At 41.5% G+C, this 19,579-nt stretch overlaps 1 protein-coding gene across 5 annotated transcripts in view; it reads right to left on the bottom strand.

Moving 5' to 3' along the window:
• SNX16 (sorting nexin 16) overlaps positions 1-8,046 on the bottom strand; it is a 28,455-nt gene extending 20,409 nt beyond the window's left edge. For 3 of the 5 annotated variants that reach the window (XM_074883700.1, XM_074883709.1, XM_074883672.1), the window contains exons 1-2: positions 8,015-8,046; positions 2,764-3,222 (exon numbers count right to left, since the gene is read on the bottom strand). In XM_074883700.1, coding sequence (XP_074739801.1) covers positions 2,764-3,183 — 420 coding nt within the window. In that variant the 5' untranslated portion in view covers positions 3,184-3,222; positions 8,015-8,046. Of the gene's footprint in view, positions 1-2,763; positions 3,223-5,068; positions 5,436-7,312; positions 7,602-8,014 lie in introns of those variants that run through there. The other 2 variants (XM_074883681.1, XM_074883691.1) reach the window with 2 other exon arrangements.
• Between the last annotated feature and the right edge of the window lie 11,533 nt (positions 8,047-19,579).

Below are 19,579 nucleotides of genomic sequence, written 5' to 3' on the forward strand. Positions count from 1 at the left end.
AATCCCTTACAGGCATTTAACCAAATTCTATTTAAAACATTTTCTATTACATAGTATAACATTTTTCAGTATTTCATGTTTTCACAGCAAGTTGTCCGATAAATGTATTTTTCTTGTTGCAGTCCCAGCATATGCTAATCCCAGTGCTAGCCAACTTCTGTACATGTTTGAGACTGTTTTTAGCGTTTTTGTATTCAACAATATATTAAGTTGCAGACAGTTACACAAACTACAGATAACTACGGTGCAAATCAAAAGCAATTTTTCAAAAAGTACTTCTCTTATCTACTTTTAAAACACAGACTTCCACTTTCAAGCAGCATCATCTGTGGAAGTCATGGACTGTGATAGAGGCAATATTTCAGACATCAACAAAAAGCTATTAGCTTTTAAAATTCAAGCTGCAAGACATGCTTGTGAAGCAGCATTAAAATGTAATTCTTCTTATATGTTTGTCCAAATGTTTTAGCTTTCTTGTCATGCCAAAAGTATAAACAGCTTTATTTTATAAAAATTTTATAAAGCAGAACTGCTGTATAAAATTGGGAAGACTCTTTGCTAGTACACAGGAAAACACAGAACAAGAAGCTTTGGAATATGCTTGTGGTTTTACTTGTTAATTCTATTCTACTCTTCTACTAAAAGTTCTGCAAAGGCATTGTTTACAAATGCACATATGAAAAAGATCAGTTAGTCTGACCCTCACTTTGAATGGTTTCCAAGTAAGTATTAGACCACTTAAAAGCCTTCACAAGTTATGGTCAACTTAATTGTAATAAGGAGCACAATCAGCTTGTCATTACTGAAAAAAAAGAAAAAAGTCAACCTGAAACAAACATTTTTGGTTTTCTTGCCAAAGTTGAAAAAAGTTTTGAGTGTGTTTAAGATTAGTTTTTCTTATCCACCACACAAGGTCTCAGGAAAAAAATACAAATTCATGTAATTCCAGTCAATCCTGAACTGCCTTATTCCACAAATACAAAACATTCTGTGAAAATATGCCAATGTTCAGTAACAATCTCTGGCTGATTCCACATCTCATTATCATTTCTAGTTGGCTTAGAAAAAGTGATAATTGAGCATTCAACATTCCAACACTGCTAACTCATTTGAGACCAATTGCTTACAGAGATGTTTTTCAGCCTAGGTTTTTTCTCCTGTAAGCTTCAGCAGCCATGTACTCCAACATGCACTAAGATTTAACTCCCAAAATTAGTACATCACTCAGTTTAAGTAATTCAGATTCATATTTTTGGGAACTGTGAGTCACTAACAAACAGCAAAACAACTTCAGCAATTGAGTTTCCTCTCTTTTACAGGTGATTTCAATTTAATTTCCACTGTCTTCCATCTCACTGATTTTGCACACAGAAGCAATCAAGGTTTCTAGGACTAATTACTTGCTGATTTTAATGCACAATGGCAAGCTTATTTTCAACATGCAACTGAAAGCAAACAGTTACATGCTTTCAGAAACAAACACATCAACAAAAGTGAATTCAGAAAGAGCAAAAACACATCCAAGCATTTTAACGATGAAGAATGTTTCATTTGTACTGTAACCTGGCCTTCTACGTAAAATAAGGAGTCAAAGTTGTCATTGTAACTACAGTGGAACATCTTACACGCGCACTGGAATATGCCTTGGCATATTTTCAGACTAACCCTGGTCAATGTAACAATACTAACAATTGTTTTAGTTTTGAATGTATTATTTAAAAGGAATCTTTTAATCTACATGTAAAAAAAAAATTTGGCTCTTCTCTTATGCTACCAAGCATGAAGATGTTAGAAACTGAAAAAGAATATGTTAGAAACTTATGACATCATTCTCAAATAATTAAAAAAGCAGCATTATTTAATTATTTGCAAAAAGAACACGATTTTATTAGTATTATTTCAACTGCCATAAGGGCATTAGATTTCACACTTCTCTAATCTAAAAGAAAATAGGAGAAAAAATAAGTTTGTCTGCTATTTGTTCCTCCTTACCTATTTGTGATTAAGATTGTGCTCCTGAAGTAACATAATTAGTAACAAACAGCTTCCATCAGTCCCACAAGCATTGCCGAATTATCTCAAAGAAACGTTTCAACCACATTCACAAAAACAAATGCACAAACATGTTAATATATTTATGGCATATAAAAAAAGTGGAATTGTCAGCTACAGCACATTTTGAGAAAAATCACTACAAATTGGTTCAGCTGGTGCTCTGTCATGAGTTAATGCATATGACATCTCACTCTAATGTTTTCAGAACAGATTTCCCTTATTAGAAACTAAACCAAGCAATGCAAAAAAGCTGAAAACTACATTAGCACTTCAATGCAAATGTTGCATATTACTAATCACTGTAAAAGGCAAATATCATGATGTCTTATCATTCATTTCAAATAAAAGGCTACATTTTATTTAAGATGTTTAACTATCCAGAACTTCTACAAGTTCAGTTTCACAGGAATTGTAACGTTGCTAGAAATTCCCGATTTTTCCAGCAGAAATTTATACCTGAAGTAGAATGAATTCCTTCTATTCCATGCACATAGTTACAGGAGAGACTGCTTCTGAGTCTCAACTTTCCCACCTGTGTAACAGGAATGATATTTTTCTGTCAGATGGCAGTACTTTGAAGCTAAATAGGAATTTGTAAAGTACTCCAACATCCCTGAACTGCAGGATAAAATACTGAAAGAGAACGCAAAGTACATCCAACAGTTATCTTGTCATTATAGGATGAACTATACTATCCCCAAAACTTACAGTGAATTTTGCCCTTTCCTCCATCACCTCATAACCCAGTATAGTAGGCGTGGACGGTCGATCTTCCCAGCTCCTGGAATCTGTATTCTGCTCTATTTCTTCTACGGGCTGAGTACAGTATTCTATGGATGTATCCGTACCTGTAAATTTAGTCCTAACAAGTGGACTACTACACACAGATGACGTAGAACCAGTCTGGTCAGGCATGCTCATCTTTTTAAAACTACCAATTGTAGAGTCCTCCAGCTGTCCTTTTGAGGAGCTGGAACTCGTTGAGATGCTCCCAAAAGAAGAGCTTCTTTGGTTTCTGTTTGTAAAGCTGGATGATGAACTTCCGATAGGAATAGGAACAGGAACATATGGTGTTGCCATCCTTCCTGAAAAAAACCTCAGTTTTTGGTCCAGGAGTTTAAGGTTCATTCACTGTATTAAGCCATGTTTTCTCTTCAAGAACTGTATCTGCAGTGAAGGACAGAAAATATTGTTGTAATTTTTAAGCGAAAGCAACACTAACATACTGCTTTGGAAGAATCTATCAGTACTGAGATGGTACATAGCAGTATGGATGGTTAGACATTTTCACAAGGAATTTGGCTTCAAATAAATTGCTACTTTTAAATTGTATCGCTACAATGTGATGGACAACTTTACAGGAGCTCTGTCTTTCACAGCTACTAAAATTAAAGTAACAGAAGGAAAGTAAGATTACAAAAGAGAAAAATCTTTTTGCCCTTTATGATTTAAGCACTACTTTTTTTACTGCAAAAGTCAGCAATTTTTAGGCATATAAGAAGCAAGTGTAGTTTTAATGACTATTTAGTATTAACAGCATAAAACCTTTTCTCAGAATTGCTTCTGTAAGATATCTGGTGCAGACTACATGAGCCAAACACGCATGCAACAATATACATGACATGGATCAAAAGATAACACAGTAAACAACTTAGGTAAAAAGCATATTTGCATATTACATATTCACTGAAATATAATGGACCTGTTTTCAAAGTGAAATTTTTTTCAGAACAACTCTGTTGCATATAATGCTGCAGACATTTGTAACAATGTTAACTGGGCACATTTTCTGTAGCTTGAATTGGAGCTATTAAGTTTTACAAGCACTCACATCAAAAGCAGTGTTGCAATAGCAGCTGGTTTTCCATTCCAGCAGATTAAAATGGAAAAAAAAAACAAGTTCAGGGAAAAAAGATAAAGATTTGATATTTTTTCTTCAAGAAAACCATTTCAAGCTAAAATTAATCTTCTGAGTGCATGTGTGTACATTTCTAAAAAAAGAAAAAAAATTAAGACAGCAGTATCAAACTGTCAAAAAAGCACCACCTTCTCATTTTAACAAAGTACCCAAAGAAGAGCTCTTACAGGAGCTCACCACCCATTTCACCCAAGAGTACACCCATCAACCACAAGGCTGCAGGCAGCTGTGAAATGGGAAACCGTCAACCTCATTCACATCATATACATAATCAATCATCTACTGAAGCAAAAACCAAATGAGTTTCCTAATTGCCAGGGTGAAGTGATGCTTTCATTCTCTTGCTCTAAATAAATGTTAGAGAACATGAATAAGGAAGTAAATATGAAATGAACCAGCAGCAACAAGAAAGACTGAAAAATGCTTTTTAAAGTATTCCTTGACTGAAGGAAAAAAACTTCCTCATCCTTTCAGCTACATAGGGAAATCTTCACACACTCTGTACGTCAGAAAGCTCAGGGAACTTGACCAACAAGAACAATTTCAAACTGGCAGCAACTCCTCAGAAGCACCTCTGCTTCACTGTGGGATGAGGCTAGACACTCAGCAGCATCCAAGGGAGTAGAACTGTCAGTATCATAAACCCCTGCTGATTGACTCTGCTGGTCAGGTACAGGATTTGGACTGTCCAGCAGCTTCTGTTGCAGCACAGTCCTGTGCTTGGTTGTGTGACTTAACTCCATGTGTCATGACAGCTGATCTGCTTCACCCCCACATCATCTGGAAGAAGCAAGTAACACCTGTCTTGGAGACAAGACATTCTCCTGGAGCTAGACCAAGATCTAAATCCCCTTTTCCACCTATATCTCAGTAAGTGAATCTGTTTTCTGCTCGAACAATAAACCTTGCAATACATTTTAATAGACATAGAAATATCAAGACATGAAGTATTCTCTGGTAGATTTTCTCCAGCAATATTCTTATTTGTATAAAACACTGAACAACTAACTCCTTTTTCACTTGGCACTTCAGCGACTCTTCCATGTTACCAGCATAAGGAGCTGGGAACATCCCCTTAAAGAATGCCCCACCCACCTATGTTCCTGCGAGGTATGGGATTAAATCCCACAGAGGAACTCAACTGAGTCCAGGTTTGCAACAAATCAAAGGATCTGTAAATACAGAAAAGTGGTTATTATCTCCTCCTGCATGACTTTATGAGTCTGAACCAGGAAAGGAAAATAAACCCACATCTCACGGAATCTGGTGAAGTTCATGCAGGAGTTCATGGAATTCTGAGAAAAAAAACAGCCTCTGCTTTTCAGCACTTTTTGGGGAAAAAAAAAAAAAAACAGAAACAACAAAACCCCACAAACCAAGACAACATTTTCACCAGTTACAATACTTGTGAATGGTGTCTTTTCTAGAGGAACTTCTTTCTTTAAAGTGAAATGCCAGTCGGGAACTATTTTGAATTTACATGCTTACTACCACTCTTAAATGCACATGCATTACTGAAAGGATGTACCTATACTTACAAGCTCAGCACAGCCAGATCTGTTGAGTAGAGCACTTGGTTTTAAGAATCCAACACCTACATTGTATGTCAGTTTTATGTCAGACTAGCTGTAATTCGTTACCATTGACTGAATGCTTATTAGAAGCTGGACTGCATTAGGTCTGCTCCCAGGGTACATTTTCTGTTTTAGTTTCTTTTGTACTCTGCGAGACCATCCCAAATTGTGAGCCAATGCATATTAAACTATGATGATCACAATAATTGCTTCTAAAGCATATTCTTGACTCAATCTGACATAGTAAACATACCCATAGATAAAAGGGACTGATACTACCAGTGTCACATGCAGATTCCTATAACTTCCTGAAGAGTAAGAGAAGAGTGTTTTTTGAACAACAGAAATGTCAGGTCAAGTGAATAAAAGGTACACCATGTCATTTAATTTGATTTATTTTTTCAAGAAAACAGAAAAAAAACCCCAAAGATATTACATTAGAACTTACCAGACTCATGAATACATTTATATGCATATATATGTATGAAAACCCATCTTAAACTGTAAAAGTATCAGTTTCCAAATATCTAAAATATTGTCATGCTATGAATCACAACAGGGTTTAAAATTGCATTAATTTGCACTTTATGAAGGCTAAACATTAGAAAAAGAATACAATGCTCAAATGAGAGTCAAAACCTTTGGACTCAAGCCTTTTCTATGAACACAGAAGTTTACTGCCAATTCATGCAATAAAAGGAACTGAAAATAATTTGATAAAAAAACCCGTTTAGACAAACCATATCGTTCCCTGCTTACACTAGTGCAGCAAGGAGGGAAGGTTCAGGGGCACAGTCTGCTACTACCAAAGCTTCACCAGGGACTAGTCTTACATGTCTCTGCACTAAACCAGTAGAATCACTGCACCACACCAACCTCCAGAACGGATTGCTCACACCTGAGAGATAATCCAGAGACTGCACTCTCCTTCTTGTCTAGATATTTACTTTTTGGAAGAAATTTGTTACAGGTTCTGAGCCCGTATTTGGTTTAGTTTGGTTCCCAACTGTAAGTTAAGAATGAAAGAAGAAGAAAACATTTGCTGGAGGTACTGAACTGCTAGACCTGAAGCTGGATAGGACAGAGTCCCAGGAACCCTACCATCACATGCTACACAACAGCATGACACCAATTTACCCCACTGGGCGTTTACAACAGCCACCTCCCTTTTTGCGGGCAAAGCAAATAGGCTGTAATAAAACCACTTAAAAAGGGTTTGCCTCCAGTTTGCAGCTATCGCAATTCCAAACCCTTTTAAGCTAATGGTTTGTATGTTCAGTGAGAAACACGCAAGCCACACGATTCAAGGACAATAGATTAGAAACAAAACAATCCTTACTTAAAAGTTCTAATTGGATTTAGAAGACTTTTAGCTATGCAATACTATTTGTGATCTGGTTACATACATTACACCCCTGTTTGGACAACCCAGTCAGGCTGACCTCTGTTGTTTAGGATTTAAGTGCTGCCGTGGAATGTCTGCTGAAGAACTAGTGGAATATTTAAAGAGACAACTTGCCGAGCTAGGTTTTGTAATTTTTTTCCAAAAGAATAATTTTGTGTCGACTTCGATCAAGTTACTTAACATCTTCACCTGCTTATTAACTCAAAATCGGGGCCTATTTTATCACACCTCGCACACACACAGAGGTACACAGATGAGGGCAATTCCTGCCCCAAAGAGTCTGTTACCGAATTAGAAACAACTGAAGGTAACTGCCCCCCGCCCCCCCTTTCCACAGCAGGACGTGCTTACGCTGCCTACCTTTGTGTGGCTTAATGGTTCTCAAACAGACGAAACCGAACAGAACCCGTCGTCACCCGTCACCCGCCAGCGGCCGGCGCAGCCCCAAAGCGGAGGGAACGCGCGGCAGTTACGCGGACGGTGGCGGCCGCCCACGCTCGGCACCGCCACGGCGGGGACGCGGCTCCCGCCTCCGGGCGGCCGCGCTCGCCGAGGGCCGCTCGCGCCGCTTTACGTAACTTCGGGAGCGGCGGTGCCGGAGGGGCCGGGCTCGCGCAGCTACACGGCCTGGCGAGCCCTGCCCGGCCGCCGGGCTTTGGGAACCGGCTGAGGCACCGCCCCCGAGGTGCGGCGCCGCTCCTCACCCCCGCCCCGCCCCGCGGAAGGGGGGTCCCGTCCCCGCCGTCCCGCCCGCGCGGGACCAGGACCGGCCCCGCCGCGCCGCAGCCCACGCGGCGGCACAGCCGCCCCCGGCGCTCCCTACCGGCGGGGCCGGCGCAACTGCCCGCGGCCGCCTCTACACAGGTGCGCGGGGGCTGCGGCAGCTGCGCCACCGCCCGGCGCGGGGCGGGACAGGCCGGGGGCGGTGGGGCACCGCAGCCGCCCCAGCCCGGGGTCCCCACCGCCCGCCTCCCTCATTCACGGCGACGGCGCCTCCTGCCCTGCTCGCCCCTTCCCGCCCGCCGGGCGGGCAGCAAAGGGCGGGCGAGCGCCCCCACTCACCTGCTCGCCGCCGCGCTCGCGCTCGCGCTCCCCCTCCCTCTGCCGCGCCACCGCCGGGGCCGCCCCTCCCCCTCGGCCGGTCCGGCCCCGCCCCCCCGCGCGCGGCGCCCCGGACTGGGGGGGTGGCGGGGGGCGGGTCGGTACCTGCGGCGCGTGGCGGGCGGGGGCCGCGGGCAGGGGGCGGGGCCGCGTGGGCACCTCCGGGGCCGGCGCAGCCTGCGCTGCCCGGCAGGCGGCGCGAGGCCGCCCAGGCGCGAGCCGGCCGCGGTGCATTCTGGGTGCTGTAGTTCCTTGGCCGGGCGGGGCCGCTGGGACCCGTAGTCCCGTGGGGCCGGCGGTGGCAGAGGGGAGTGGGGGGAGCGCCCTGAGGGCTGTCGGGTCTCCGCGGCGGCCGCCACCGCTGCGGTGCGTGCGGGCTGCCCGCCGGGGTGGCCCCAGGGTCTCCAGCTGCCGGGCAGCGGTGCAGGGGGAGCGGAGAGGGGCCTCTTGCGCTCCCGGCAGGGTCAGGCTGCCCCTCGGCCCGGTGGGCCCTCGGCGCCCCCGCCGCGAAGGGGAGGAAGGAGTGGGACGGAAAGGTGGCCGCGGGCAGGCAGGGAAGGGTGGCGGGTCTTCGCCTTCCTGGGTCCCGGGGACGAAAACCCCAGGAACTCTGCCCAGTGTTAACTGGGGCGTTAACGTCATTTCACATAACACCACCACAAAGTCCTGCTGTACCGCGAGGTGTTTTCATATGGCAGTATAACAGGTGTGGCAGAGTACCGTGTGAAACTTCACGGATAGAAGCGATAAGTGAATTTGCTGGGGAGGAGTGGCAGGGAGGAAATCACTGTTCTTAAATAGTGGCGGGAACAAAGCAGTATCTCACTATCTCATAGTGACCTAGGTATGTTGTAAACAGGAATGTGATACTCTGAAGAAAACAGCACAATTTGTGTTAAAATGTACATTTTCTTTAGGTATTTCATATTCTTTATACATCACATAAAAATGTGATGCCTAGAATTTCTGAGAAAGTTTTTCTGTTTGAGTTTTTATCCGGAGGTCACCACACACGTAATTTTCTGGGACTGCTTTTCCTCCCTTTGGATCTTTTATCTGGAAGGTACTTGAGCACTTTGGGATTTTAGGGTGTCAGCAACAGCCTGATAGAGCAGTAACTGTGACTGCTGCCTGACATCTGTCTCGTGTTCATGGGTCTGGAAGCCATCGGATGCTTCCAGGAAATACTGCACCCCTTGTTCAAATGCTGGGCAACTGATCTGCTTGTTTATAATAAACTTGATACTTTCTGCAGGTGGGGACACAAATAGTGTAGCAAAACTATGTTGGTAAGGTGATCTGATCTGTGATTGCAAACAGTAGTACAGGTCTGTTGCATTACCCATGTCAATAAATACTGTTGTGGGAGCTACTGTTACCACCAGAGTGTAATTTTTCTGCTGCTGGAATTATATTTGTAGGGTCTTAGGGAATTTTGTTCTTTTTTTTTTTTTTTTTTTTTTTTTTTTCCTATGCCATATTGTTTAAGCAGTACATCAGAGTGTTTGGAATTAATTTTGAACTTAGCGGGTTTTATGGATGTTGGTCTTTCAAGCAATTTCCTCAAATTTGGCAGGGTAGCTAGCATTCACCATGAGTAGAATTAATAGATTTGAAAAGCATTTGTGAATGCTTCAGAAGCCATGTGATGGGGAACTTTTTGGGATCTAATTCTCTCTTTAACTTCTCAAGTCTTTCTTAAGTGTGTAGTACACAGAGAAATAATGCACTGGATTTTTGAAATGCATTATAATAACACATATATTAAATCTGGGGAAATTTAATCAACTGCATTTTGAAAATTGCATTGCTGAACCTGATATGCTGAGCATAAAACTATTATGAACTTTAAACTTTGTATCACTTTGCAGGATTAAGGTGAATTAAAATTGAGTCTGTGCCTGTCCCGCTCTTCTCTTTATAGTAGTTCTTCCCTGTGTACTCCGGTTGTAGCAGTCCGTAAAAGCTTTGAGACCGCCTTGCTTCAGCTGCTTGTGTACGCAGAAAAATCTGTAGCTTTCATTGCAGGCTAGATGAGCCACCCTGTGGCAGTGCCGTGCATTTCACCTTTATGGAGTCGAAAGGACAACAAAACTAGTAGCTAAATGTGTAAGAGACTGGAAAGTATTTGCTGCACTGCCTTGGAAAGTATTTGCTGTTTTTTTTTCTACACATACTGGTACTAGATGCCATCATAATCCTTTGTGCCCAAGACATGACTTTAGCTAATGCTACCTGGTTAACGATCTTAATTTAATTTAACCTTGTTTAGGACATAGGGCTTGCAGAATCAAAAAAGCCAATTAAAGAACTTTATGCAACCTCTGTGAACTTCCCAGCACATCCACTGCTGGGAAGAAGAATGCAGGAATGCAGAATGCTAATCGTGTAACACAAGGTGGAATTGCTGGACCATGACTGTTGTAAAAAACCCCACAAATAATCCTATAGGTGAGAACTCTGAGATAATCTGTTATTGAATTAAATGCAGCTTCTGCTGTGCTAGTTGAGGCATAACGTGATATGTTTTCAAAGTCTCACCTGCCCTCATGATCATGTGAAAGTCTGAGGGTAAATTTTCAATCAGGTTATAGGATTTAGGCACTCAAATCTCATCATATTTCAATTGGAGTTAGGCACTCAAATTCCATTGTATTTTAGAAGAATTCAGGCATTCAATCCCATTATATTTCAGTGGGATTTGGGCCTTTCTCTCTTAGGATACCGTGAAATGTAACTTGGAGGATATTTGTTTTATGACAAAACAGCCAATTTTCTTTCTCAGTTGTAGAGCCTTCAGCATTAGAAGTGATGGAATTTCTCCTAAAGGCAATTCTTTCTGTAATTCCTTCCAGGTGCAAAAACTAGACAACTTTGAAGAAGTACAGCTGGTTATTTTGAAAGTAGACATAAGCACTGAAACTGGGAATTTCATAAAATGTGGGCATCCAGATCCAGAGTTGTGATCCTGTTAATGCTTTAAGCAGCTGCCATGTCATTCTAATGTGTCTCTACTTCATAGATGTTGTATCAGTGTGTGTGTGCATGTTGTATTTTAATACTTCCTGTGTCTGTGCGATGCTGCTTCAGCACATGTTCAGAGGGAGCTTGGCTTTTAAAGGGCTGAAAAAAACTGACCTTTCATACATACCCTTTGACAGCTCCTGTCCTGGGAGGTTGTGCTACACAGTTTCAGATATCCAGTGGTCAAAAAGGACTGAGGGAAAAGTGAGAGATGGGATTTAAGCTCTGTTGCTGGCTGGCTCTTTGCAGGTTTGGTCTGACTTCCTTTGATTCACTGCCCTGTGGCTGACTGTGCTCAAGCTTACTTTGAAATCATCATGAGGCAACTCGCTTGTGTGGTATAGGCTCCTGGAAGCCTGCACTCCTTGTTCAGAGTTCGAAGTATCGTGCTGAGGACTAGGCTCTCCCAAAGTCCAGTTCTTTGTTAGCTCTAGATCTTTATGGTTTCTAGGACCTTGTTCTAGCTCAGGTTTTGAATTTCAGACTTGACCCTCATCCAGAACACTTGGGTGTGGGCTACTGATTGCCCCCTTGTCTCCTAACTTGATTACTGGTAACATCTATATATTATCTTCTGATGCTTGCCATAAACTTTACTCATAACATAGTTTTACACCTAAAGTGGTTTCAAGGTAGTAGTATCCTGATAATAGACTCTTAAGGAATAAAAATAGACTTAATAGACGTTTTGTGGAATACCAGATTCACAGGTATAGTTCAGCTGCTGTGTATTATTCTACAGTTCACTGAGCTACCAATGGGGCTTAACAGCTTTCTATTCAGTTACACCTGTTGTGATTCTGTCTTAGGCAAGAGTCCTCAAGTAAGAAAGCAGAAGCAGCAACCTCTAAGGAGTTAAGAAATCCTTGCCTGCCAGAGGCTAGGTCTACTTTGAGTTATAAGGAATTTTTCTCTCTCAGGGATTGCTTCTGGGTAGAGAAGCTCACAGGTGTTATGGCCAGAATTTTCAGATGAACGAACTGTAAGTGTGGATTTTAAAATAATATATGAGTTACAATGTTTGCTTCTCTCCTGTGGCAAGTATTGAGATCCCTAGCAAATTGTGACCTTCCTTTTCATCCTCACCATCAGCATTTTCAGTCCCTGTCTGAGCTGGGTATATCTTGCTTTGGCTTTAAAATACACAAGTAATTGTGATCACTGACTGCTAATAATGATGTGTTATTAACAAATAAGAATATACTGAAGTATTCTGGTAATTGATTGTATGGATGCTTGGGCAAAATTATCCTAGAAATTTACAACTATAGACTCGTTGACATCTGTCTACCCTTCAGGATAAAGAACAAAATATGTAATTTTGACAATAAGTAGACTTTGTAATATTCCACTGGGTTAATGCTTTCCCTGCCTTCTTTGCCTTGGTCTTTACTGGTAAAATCAACTTTCAGGGACTCTGTCCCCTGTGATCAATGGGCGAATTTGGAGCAAGGCAGATTTACCTTGGTGGAAGAGGATTACTCTGGGGAACATTTAAACAAACTGGACATATGGAAATCTCTTTATCAGGGAGTGTAGTGATAGAACGAGGGGTAATGGTTTTAAACTGAAAGAAGGTAGATTTAGATCAGATATAAGGAAGAAGTTCTTTACTGTGAGGGTGGTGAGACACTGGAACAGGTTGCCCAAGAGAAGCTGTGGATGATCCCCCCCGGAAGTATTTGAGGCCAGGTTGGACGGGGCTTTGAGCAACCTGGTCTAGTGGAAGGTGTCCCTGCCCATGGCAGGGGGGGTGGACTAGATGATCTTTAAGGTCCCTTCCAACCCAAACTGTTCTATGAGTCTGTAACTTCAGTGACATGGTAGGATGTGCCAATGACCGTTGAGGGAGTGGGCCAATGTCACTGCAAGGCCACTCTTGATCATCTTTGGAAGGTCGTGGGGGTTGGAGGAGGTTCCTGAGGACTAGCAGAAAGAAAATATCACATCCTATTTCAAGAAGGATGAGAAGTGGACCTGGGGAGCTACAGGCCAGCAGTTAATCCCCGAGAAGGTGATAGAGTAAATAACTTGGGAAACGATTTCTGAAAATGAAGGACAAGAAGGTGGTCAACAGTAGTCAGCATGGTTTTAAGAAGGAGAAATCATGTCTGACCAATCTGTGATAACTTCCTGTGATGACTAGCTTGGTGGGTGAGGGAAGAGCAGTGGAAGTTGTTTATCTTGACTTAATTAAGGCTTTTGACATGGTCTCACATAACATCCTCATAGATAAACTGATGAAGTATGGTCTAGATAAGTGGACAATAAGGTGGACTGAAAGCTGGCTGCACAGCTGGGCCCACAGGGTTATGATCAGTGATGCGAAGTCAAGTTGGAGGCCAGTCACTAGTGGTGTATCCCAGGATTGATACTGGGTCCAATCCTATTTAGCATCTTCATTAATAATCTTGATGATGGCACAGAGTACACCCTCATCAGGTTTGTGGACAATAAAAAAACTCTGAGAAGTGATTGATATACCATGTAACTGTGCTGCTATTCAGAGGGACCTCAACAGGCTGGAGAAATGGGCTGTTGGGGGTCTCATGACGTTCAACAAAGGGAAGGGCAAAGCCCTGCCCCTGGGGAGGCATAGCCCCATGGGATAACCAGTACAGGCTGGGAACCAACCAACTGGAAAGCAGCTTTGCAGAAGGGGCCCTAGGAGTCCTGTTGGACACCAAGGTGAACATGAACCGGCGAAGAAAGCTAATGGTATTCTGGGCTGCATTAGGAGGAGTGTTGCCAGCAGGCTGAGGGAGGTGATCCTTCTCCTCTGCTTAGCACTGGTGAATAACAGCTGGAGAGCTGTGTCCAGTTCTAGGCTCCCAGTACCAGAGAGGTATGGACATACTGGAGCAAGTACAGCAAAGGGCCATGATGATGATGGTGGGCTTGGAGCGTCTGACAGTGAGGAGAAGCTGAGAGAGCTCGGATTGTTCAGCCTGGAGGAGAGAAGGTTCAGGGGTGTCTTATCCATGTGCAGAAATACCTGATGGGAGGGTGCAATGAAGTTGGAGCCAGGCTTTTCTCAGTGGTACCCAGTGACAGGACAAGAGTCAGAGGGCACAAACGGAAATACAGAAAATTCCATCTGAACATAAGAAAGCACATTTTATTGTGAGGGTGATCAAACACTGGAATAGGTTGCCCAGAGAGGTAGTTGCTTGATATTTAAAACCTGACTGGACACAGCCCTGAGCAACCTGCTCTAGCTGACCCCTCTTTAAGCAGGGGCTGGGCTAGACAATCTTGAGAGGTCCCTTGCAACCTCGACCCTCTGTGATTCTGTGAGCTTAGAGGCCTGCCGTCCTGCTGTTGCTGCAGAACAAAAAGGCACCAGACACAGTTTCTATTTCTGTTTTCTTAAAAGCATCTACTCTTCAAATACTATAGGAGAAAAATTTGTTCTCGTTTGCTGTTGTGTGATGAAATAAAATTCAACTTGTTGCAAGTTGACAGGTAATCTTTGAATGTACTTTCTGATACTTTTTTTTCTGAATAAGGTTTTATTTTTTCTTCTTTTTCCTGCCTGTAATCAATGTGAAAAGAACATTGTAAGGAAAACCCAGGGAGTAGGGAATAAAGAATTATTGTTAATTGAATAGTAGACTACATGGTTTCTTTTCGATCTAAATAAAATTATTATGGCAGAGATTTCAGGCATTTTGATTGAGGAGTCATTCATGTGCAAAAACGACTTCATTACGTGCATTTAAAGCTTCAAGTTTAAAAATGGTTAGTTTGCTCTTAGCTAGAAGTGGTTTTAAATGTTCTTTGTTTTACATCATTGAAACATTCATGCACTTTCCTTGCAGGGAAGAGGTGGTTCTTTCCCAGTAGTAACCTTTTGGATGCTATGGTACCCTGTGTTGTAATTTGACATGGCAAAGATTCTGGTCCTTTGATATGACCTTTGTGGAAAGTTTTGTTTTTCCCTCCTAAAGCTGTACAGCTTACTGTTTTGTATGGCACAATGTATTTTAGTATTGATTTGTGAGAGGTCTCAAAAGTATTTCCTTCTCTGTGGGGTAAAGAAGATACTTGGCCTTGTTAAAACACAAGCAGATACACAAGTGGGACAGGATCTGTTAACTGTTTCACAGGTTTCTGTGTGACCTTGGACAAATCACTTAAATTTCACTTTACTGTCGATTCCCAGGTTTTGCTATAGGCTCATTAAGCAAGCTAACAAAGTTGCAGTGAATATAATCTTCTAAATCTGGAAGGCATCACTTGTGCAACGCTGTGTTCTGAATTTAAGTGATGCTTGTTTTTCCTGCACAACACAGCTCTGTTACAATATGCTCTTTCTGCACGAAATCACTAATACAGCCCTATAAAAGGCAGGGTTCATTAACTGTATCCTGTGCATAAAGGATGTGAGTTTCATTGTTTTTAACAATAATACAGAAACCTTTCCATTTATTTCCAAAGTTCAAATAGCAGCAGTGGTGTGAAACAGCTTTGTCTTGGAGAAACATGTGGCGCATTGATATGGAAATGAGCACACCCCGTGCTTCAGTAAGTGCCAAGGGTGGCAGTGGTCGGGACTGCCACACTTAAGTGAGTTTTTGCATCGTGATCAGCCTGTGTTCAGCCAGCCAAAATTCTAGCAGTGTTTCCTTCTCTGTTAGAGGTAGACTTTGAAATACTGCTATACTTGACATCGTTGCATGTAAAGTTGGATAGAATCATACTTTTACCCTTTTTTTGTGAAGTAGCAACATGCAGTTAGTTATTTTTAGATTAATATTTTACAATAAAATATTTTGTTTATGGTAAAACCACCAGATAGTTTTGACTTTTGGCTTTGAAGAAGAAAAAAAATCTGTCATTCAGAAGGACTCTACTGATTTCTGTTTATTCCTTTTAGTCTTTTTCTGTTTCAGCTCCACCTTGTGAATTGCAATTCAAGAGTATGTTGCACACTGACATGTTAATTTAGCATTAACATTTGCAGGCTACTCTAGGGCCGGAGGCTGCTGTTTAGTGATTGTTATAATTGCCATCTTGCAGAGCCCAGAAGTGCGCTAAACATTTATAGACGCATAGAAAAACATCATTATTTTCTGGATGAATTTGTAACTTTATAGTGAAGGGGATAAAAGAAATGATGATCACAAATATTTCAGGCAGAAGTTGATAAAAGAAAACAAGGGTTATCACGTGAAGATCAATCACTCATTTTAGGCCTTGACATAGATTTTTTTACTATCAAACAGTATTTATCGTGATAGATGATTATGTGGAGCAAAGACTTTTAGGAGAGATGAGCTCTAGTGGGAATGCCTCAGCTGATCTCAGCTGCAGCAAGTTTCACTGAGTGAGTGTCGTAGGAAACCGCCAAATTGCAGAAACTGAGAGGCAAGTCCACTGCACAGTGTGTTCCGCACTACTTGTCTCGCTCTCATCTGGACATGGTCACAGCGATGGGAATGCCCATCCCTTCCTTCTGAACTGCCCACATGTCTTATTACCCAGTGAATGTAAGAGTATGGGAGGGAAGCAGAGGATGGGATGGTCCCAGCATGCCAGTAGGACACAGCCCCGTCTTGCACCCTCACCCAAGACTGGGGAAGAGCTCCCAGGTACCACAGCTTACAGGTAGTAAGTAATAGGTAATGGAAATGTCATTTCACTAGAAACTTGGACACAACTGAACACTAGTGTATTTCAGCATTCCCAAAACACTCAGTAATTTTAAATGAAGGGGAAAATTAGACTGTTGTATGAGTGTATAATGTCTTTTATGTGCTGAGAAGGAAGGCAGTCTTTAGGATGCCTTTTGAACGAATACATTGCTGTGGCTGGATGTAATGGAAACAGCAGGCATTGCAAATGTAGGGTGAGATGGCAGAAAACATAACGGTGGTTATAAGAAAGGTAAGCAATATTAGATGGAGATTTGCTGTCAGAACTGTCACAGATATTTCCAAGGAGATACAGTATGTGATAGAGCAAAGTCAATATTAAAGTGGTCAGGTTTTAATAAAGAATCAATATTGCCTTTCATCACTATACACCTGAATACCCATATCCCCACAGATGCATACTACCTGCATAATTTAAAACCAGACTTAATTTTGATGATGTTACTTTCAATGGAATAAGTGTTCCTAAACAGTCTCATGTGTTAGTCTGACTCTGTCACTGTACGATACTGAGGACATGAAGTTTCAGCATGAAGACCTTGACTTACTAAGTCCACAGTTGCCACTGAAAATGGTTTTAATCATTTAATAAAGATACAGAAAAAAGAAGAAAATTTGCTGGAGAATTTGAAGTGTAATTTATTAAATTAGGTTTTTAAATATACATTTTAAAATAAAATGTGTAACTATAAAAATAGGTAATACAATAAAAAGTAAAAAGTTTTCATTTCACCAGCATCCCCTAATTGCTTTCCTTTGTATACAAAAGCATTTTAAAATGAAGTTCTTCCTCCTGTCAAACTATATTATGGCTAGTATTAAAGACTTTATCAAATGTCTTTTTTGGAAAAGCAAAAATGTATTTGAGGTGGATTCAAGCTATTGCTTTTCCTAAGTTTATGTTCCGATATGGCTTCACTTGCAACAAAACAAGATAAATAGACATGAAAGGGGAGAGAACAACAAAAGCTGACATTGCACTTTTTATTGTTGATGCTGATTTTTAGCTTGCAGCTTCACAGGTTGGAATGACAGGCACACTATGCCATTTTAGCATCCAGCCCAAGACCCAGCAAACCTGCATCAGCCACCTTTTGGGTCATGGGTTGACAATGAAATAAAAAAAGGTTCTGTCTTGGTTGGCTAAATCAGATTTCTTTCACACCAGAGAGGAAAAGACAAGTAGGAAAGAGCAAAAATAAACCAGAGCAGCAAAAGGAGAAATAGAAGAAATGTTACAAGTAGGACCCGAATCTTATGTTCTGAATGGTGTTACAGATTAAATGAAGGAGCAGTGAACAATCATGTGTCAAAGGGAGCTGGACTTCCTTTACTCTGTACCATGTAGAATTCAGGATTTTACACCACAAAGCTCAGTGTATGAGTTCTCCTTCCTGCTATTAAATGGGGTTTCTTTGGTGTGGAATGAATTGTGTGCTGTAATTTGAATGGTAGCAATCTGACTTTTGTGCTAGAGAGATGGTTGAGAGGAAGCATAAATAATAACCTTACCATTTCTTTCTGACATGTAGATCATGCTGCACATTAGATGATGAAGATATTTCTGTCCTTTGATATCCTGTGTTCTCACAACAAATTATTATACATCAAAGAAATGAGCTCTGAGTCAAAATGATAGTAAAAGTGATGAGCTAGAAAATAATGTAAAGAGCTGGTACCTATGAAATTACTACAAATGTCTGAAGAAATGGGGTAAAGGAAATTGCTCACAAAGTTGTTCAAATGACTTAAGCTGCTGTCTGAAAAATAAATAATCTGGAATATGACTATTAGAAATGAAATGTGGTTAAAAGCTGAAGTTTTTGAAGCACTGTGTCCAACACTGCATTATAAGCCATCTTTCCTTAACCTCCTTCCATGATTAAAATTTTAGAAAGATTGTAGTGGGGACAAGTAGAGGGCAAAAGGATTGCCAATGTCATAAAGAATCTTTCTTATCTAAGTCATTTGTCCTTTTCCAGCCATGTCAATAGTGGGTTGAAGTCATTATTGCCAGAAGATTATTCAATGGTCTGGGTGAAATGAATTGATTGTTTTGTTCTCATTCCTGTTAGATATTTACATCACAAAAGAAGATTGCCAGGATTGATAGCACCCAACTGATACCAGAGACTAAGCAGTGGTTGAGGATTCACTGCAGAGAGAAAATTATAGTTAACGTGATAGACAATCCTTTTAGGAAAGGATTAAGTGAATGATGTAGAGCAGTAGAGAAACTTGTCCTTTTTGCTGACTACGCTCTTGTGTGATCTGGTGTAGTCTCACTTCAGTGGAGTGTCTTTCCATACCCACTTGGGGACAAGACTACTTCTTACCTGTGTTTAGCCATCTAAATTTACATTTGAGGTTGTTGTCTAGAATCTCTCATAGCCCATACAAAGACAAAAGCATTTTCAGAGGACTTCAGTTTCTCTGAGATAATCTTTCTGGAGATTTTTTGGATCACTTTACACAGGTTGTCTATGTACAGAAATGTTGAACTCCAGGTCATCCCCTCCTGCAGAAGTGGCTGGGTCTTAGTTTTATTCATATGGCCAGAGAGGAAATTCAGGTAAAATCTCTAAGTAAAATGCCATTTGGGTTAAACTTTTCCCTGACGGCTACAAGATTAAGAGCAGAGATGAACAGAAGACAAAATGTGTATTCTGGGGTACTCTTCCTGTGAAAAAAACCAAAGGAGGAGAATGTAACATTTTAGTGGGTGTTAAATATTCATGTTGAAAATGTTAGTGATGAAACTTACTCTGAGGGCAGAAAGCAGTGTTTCCCATTACTAGAGAGCACAGATTTTTCACAAATTTCTGCAGTGTAGACTTGTCTTTGA

Source organism: Strix uralensis, chromosome 1, assembly GCF_047716275.1.
Source record: "Strix uralensis isolate ZFMK-TIS-50842 chromosome 1, bStrUra1, whole genome shotgun sequence".
NCBI lineage: Eukaryota > Metazoa > Chordata > Aves > Strigiformes > Strigidae > Strix > Strix uralensis.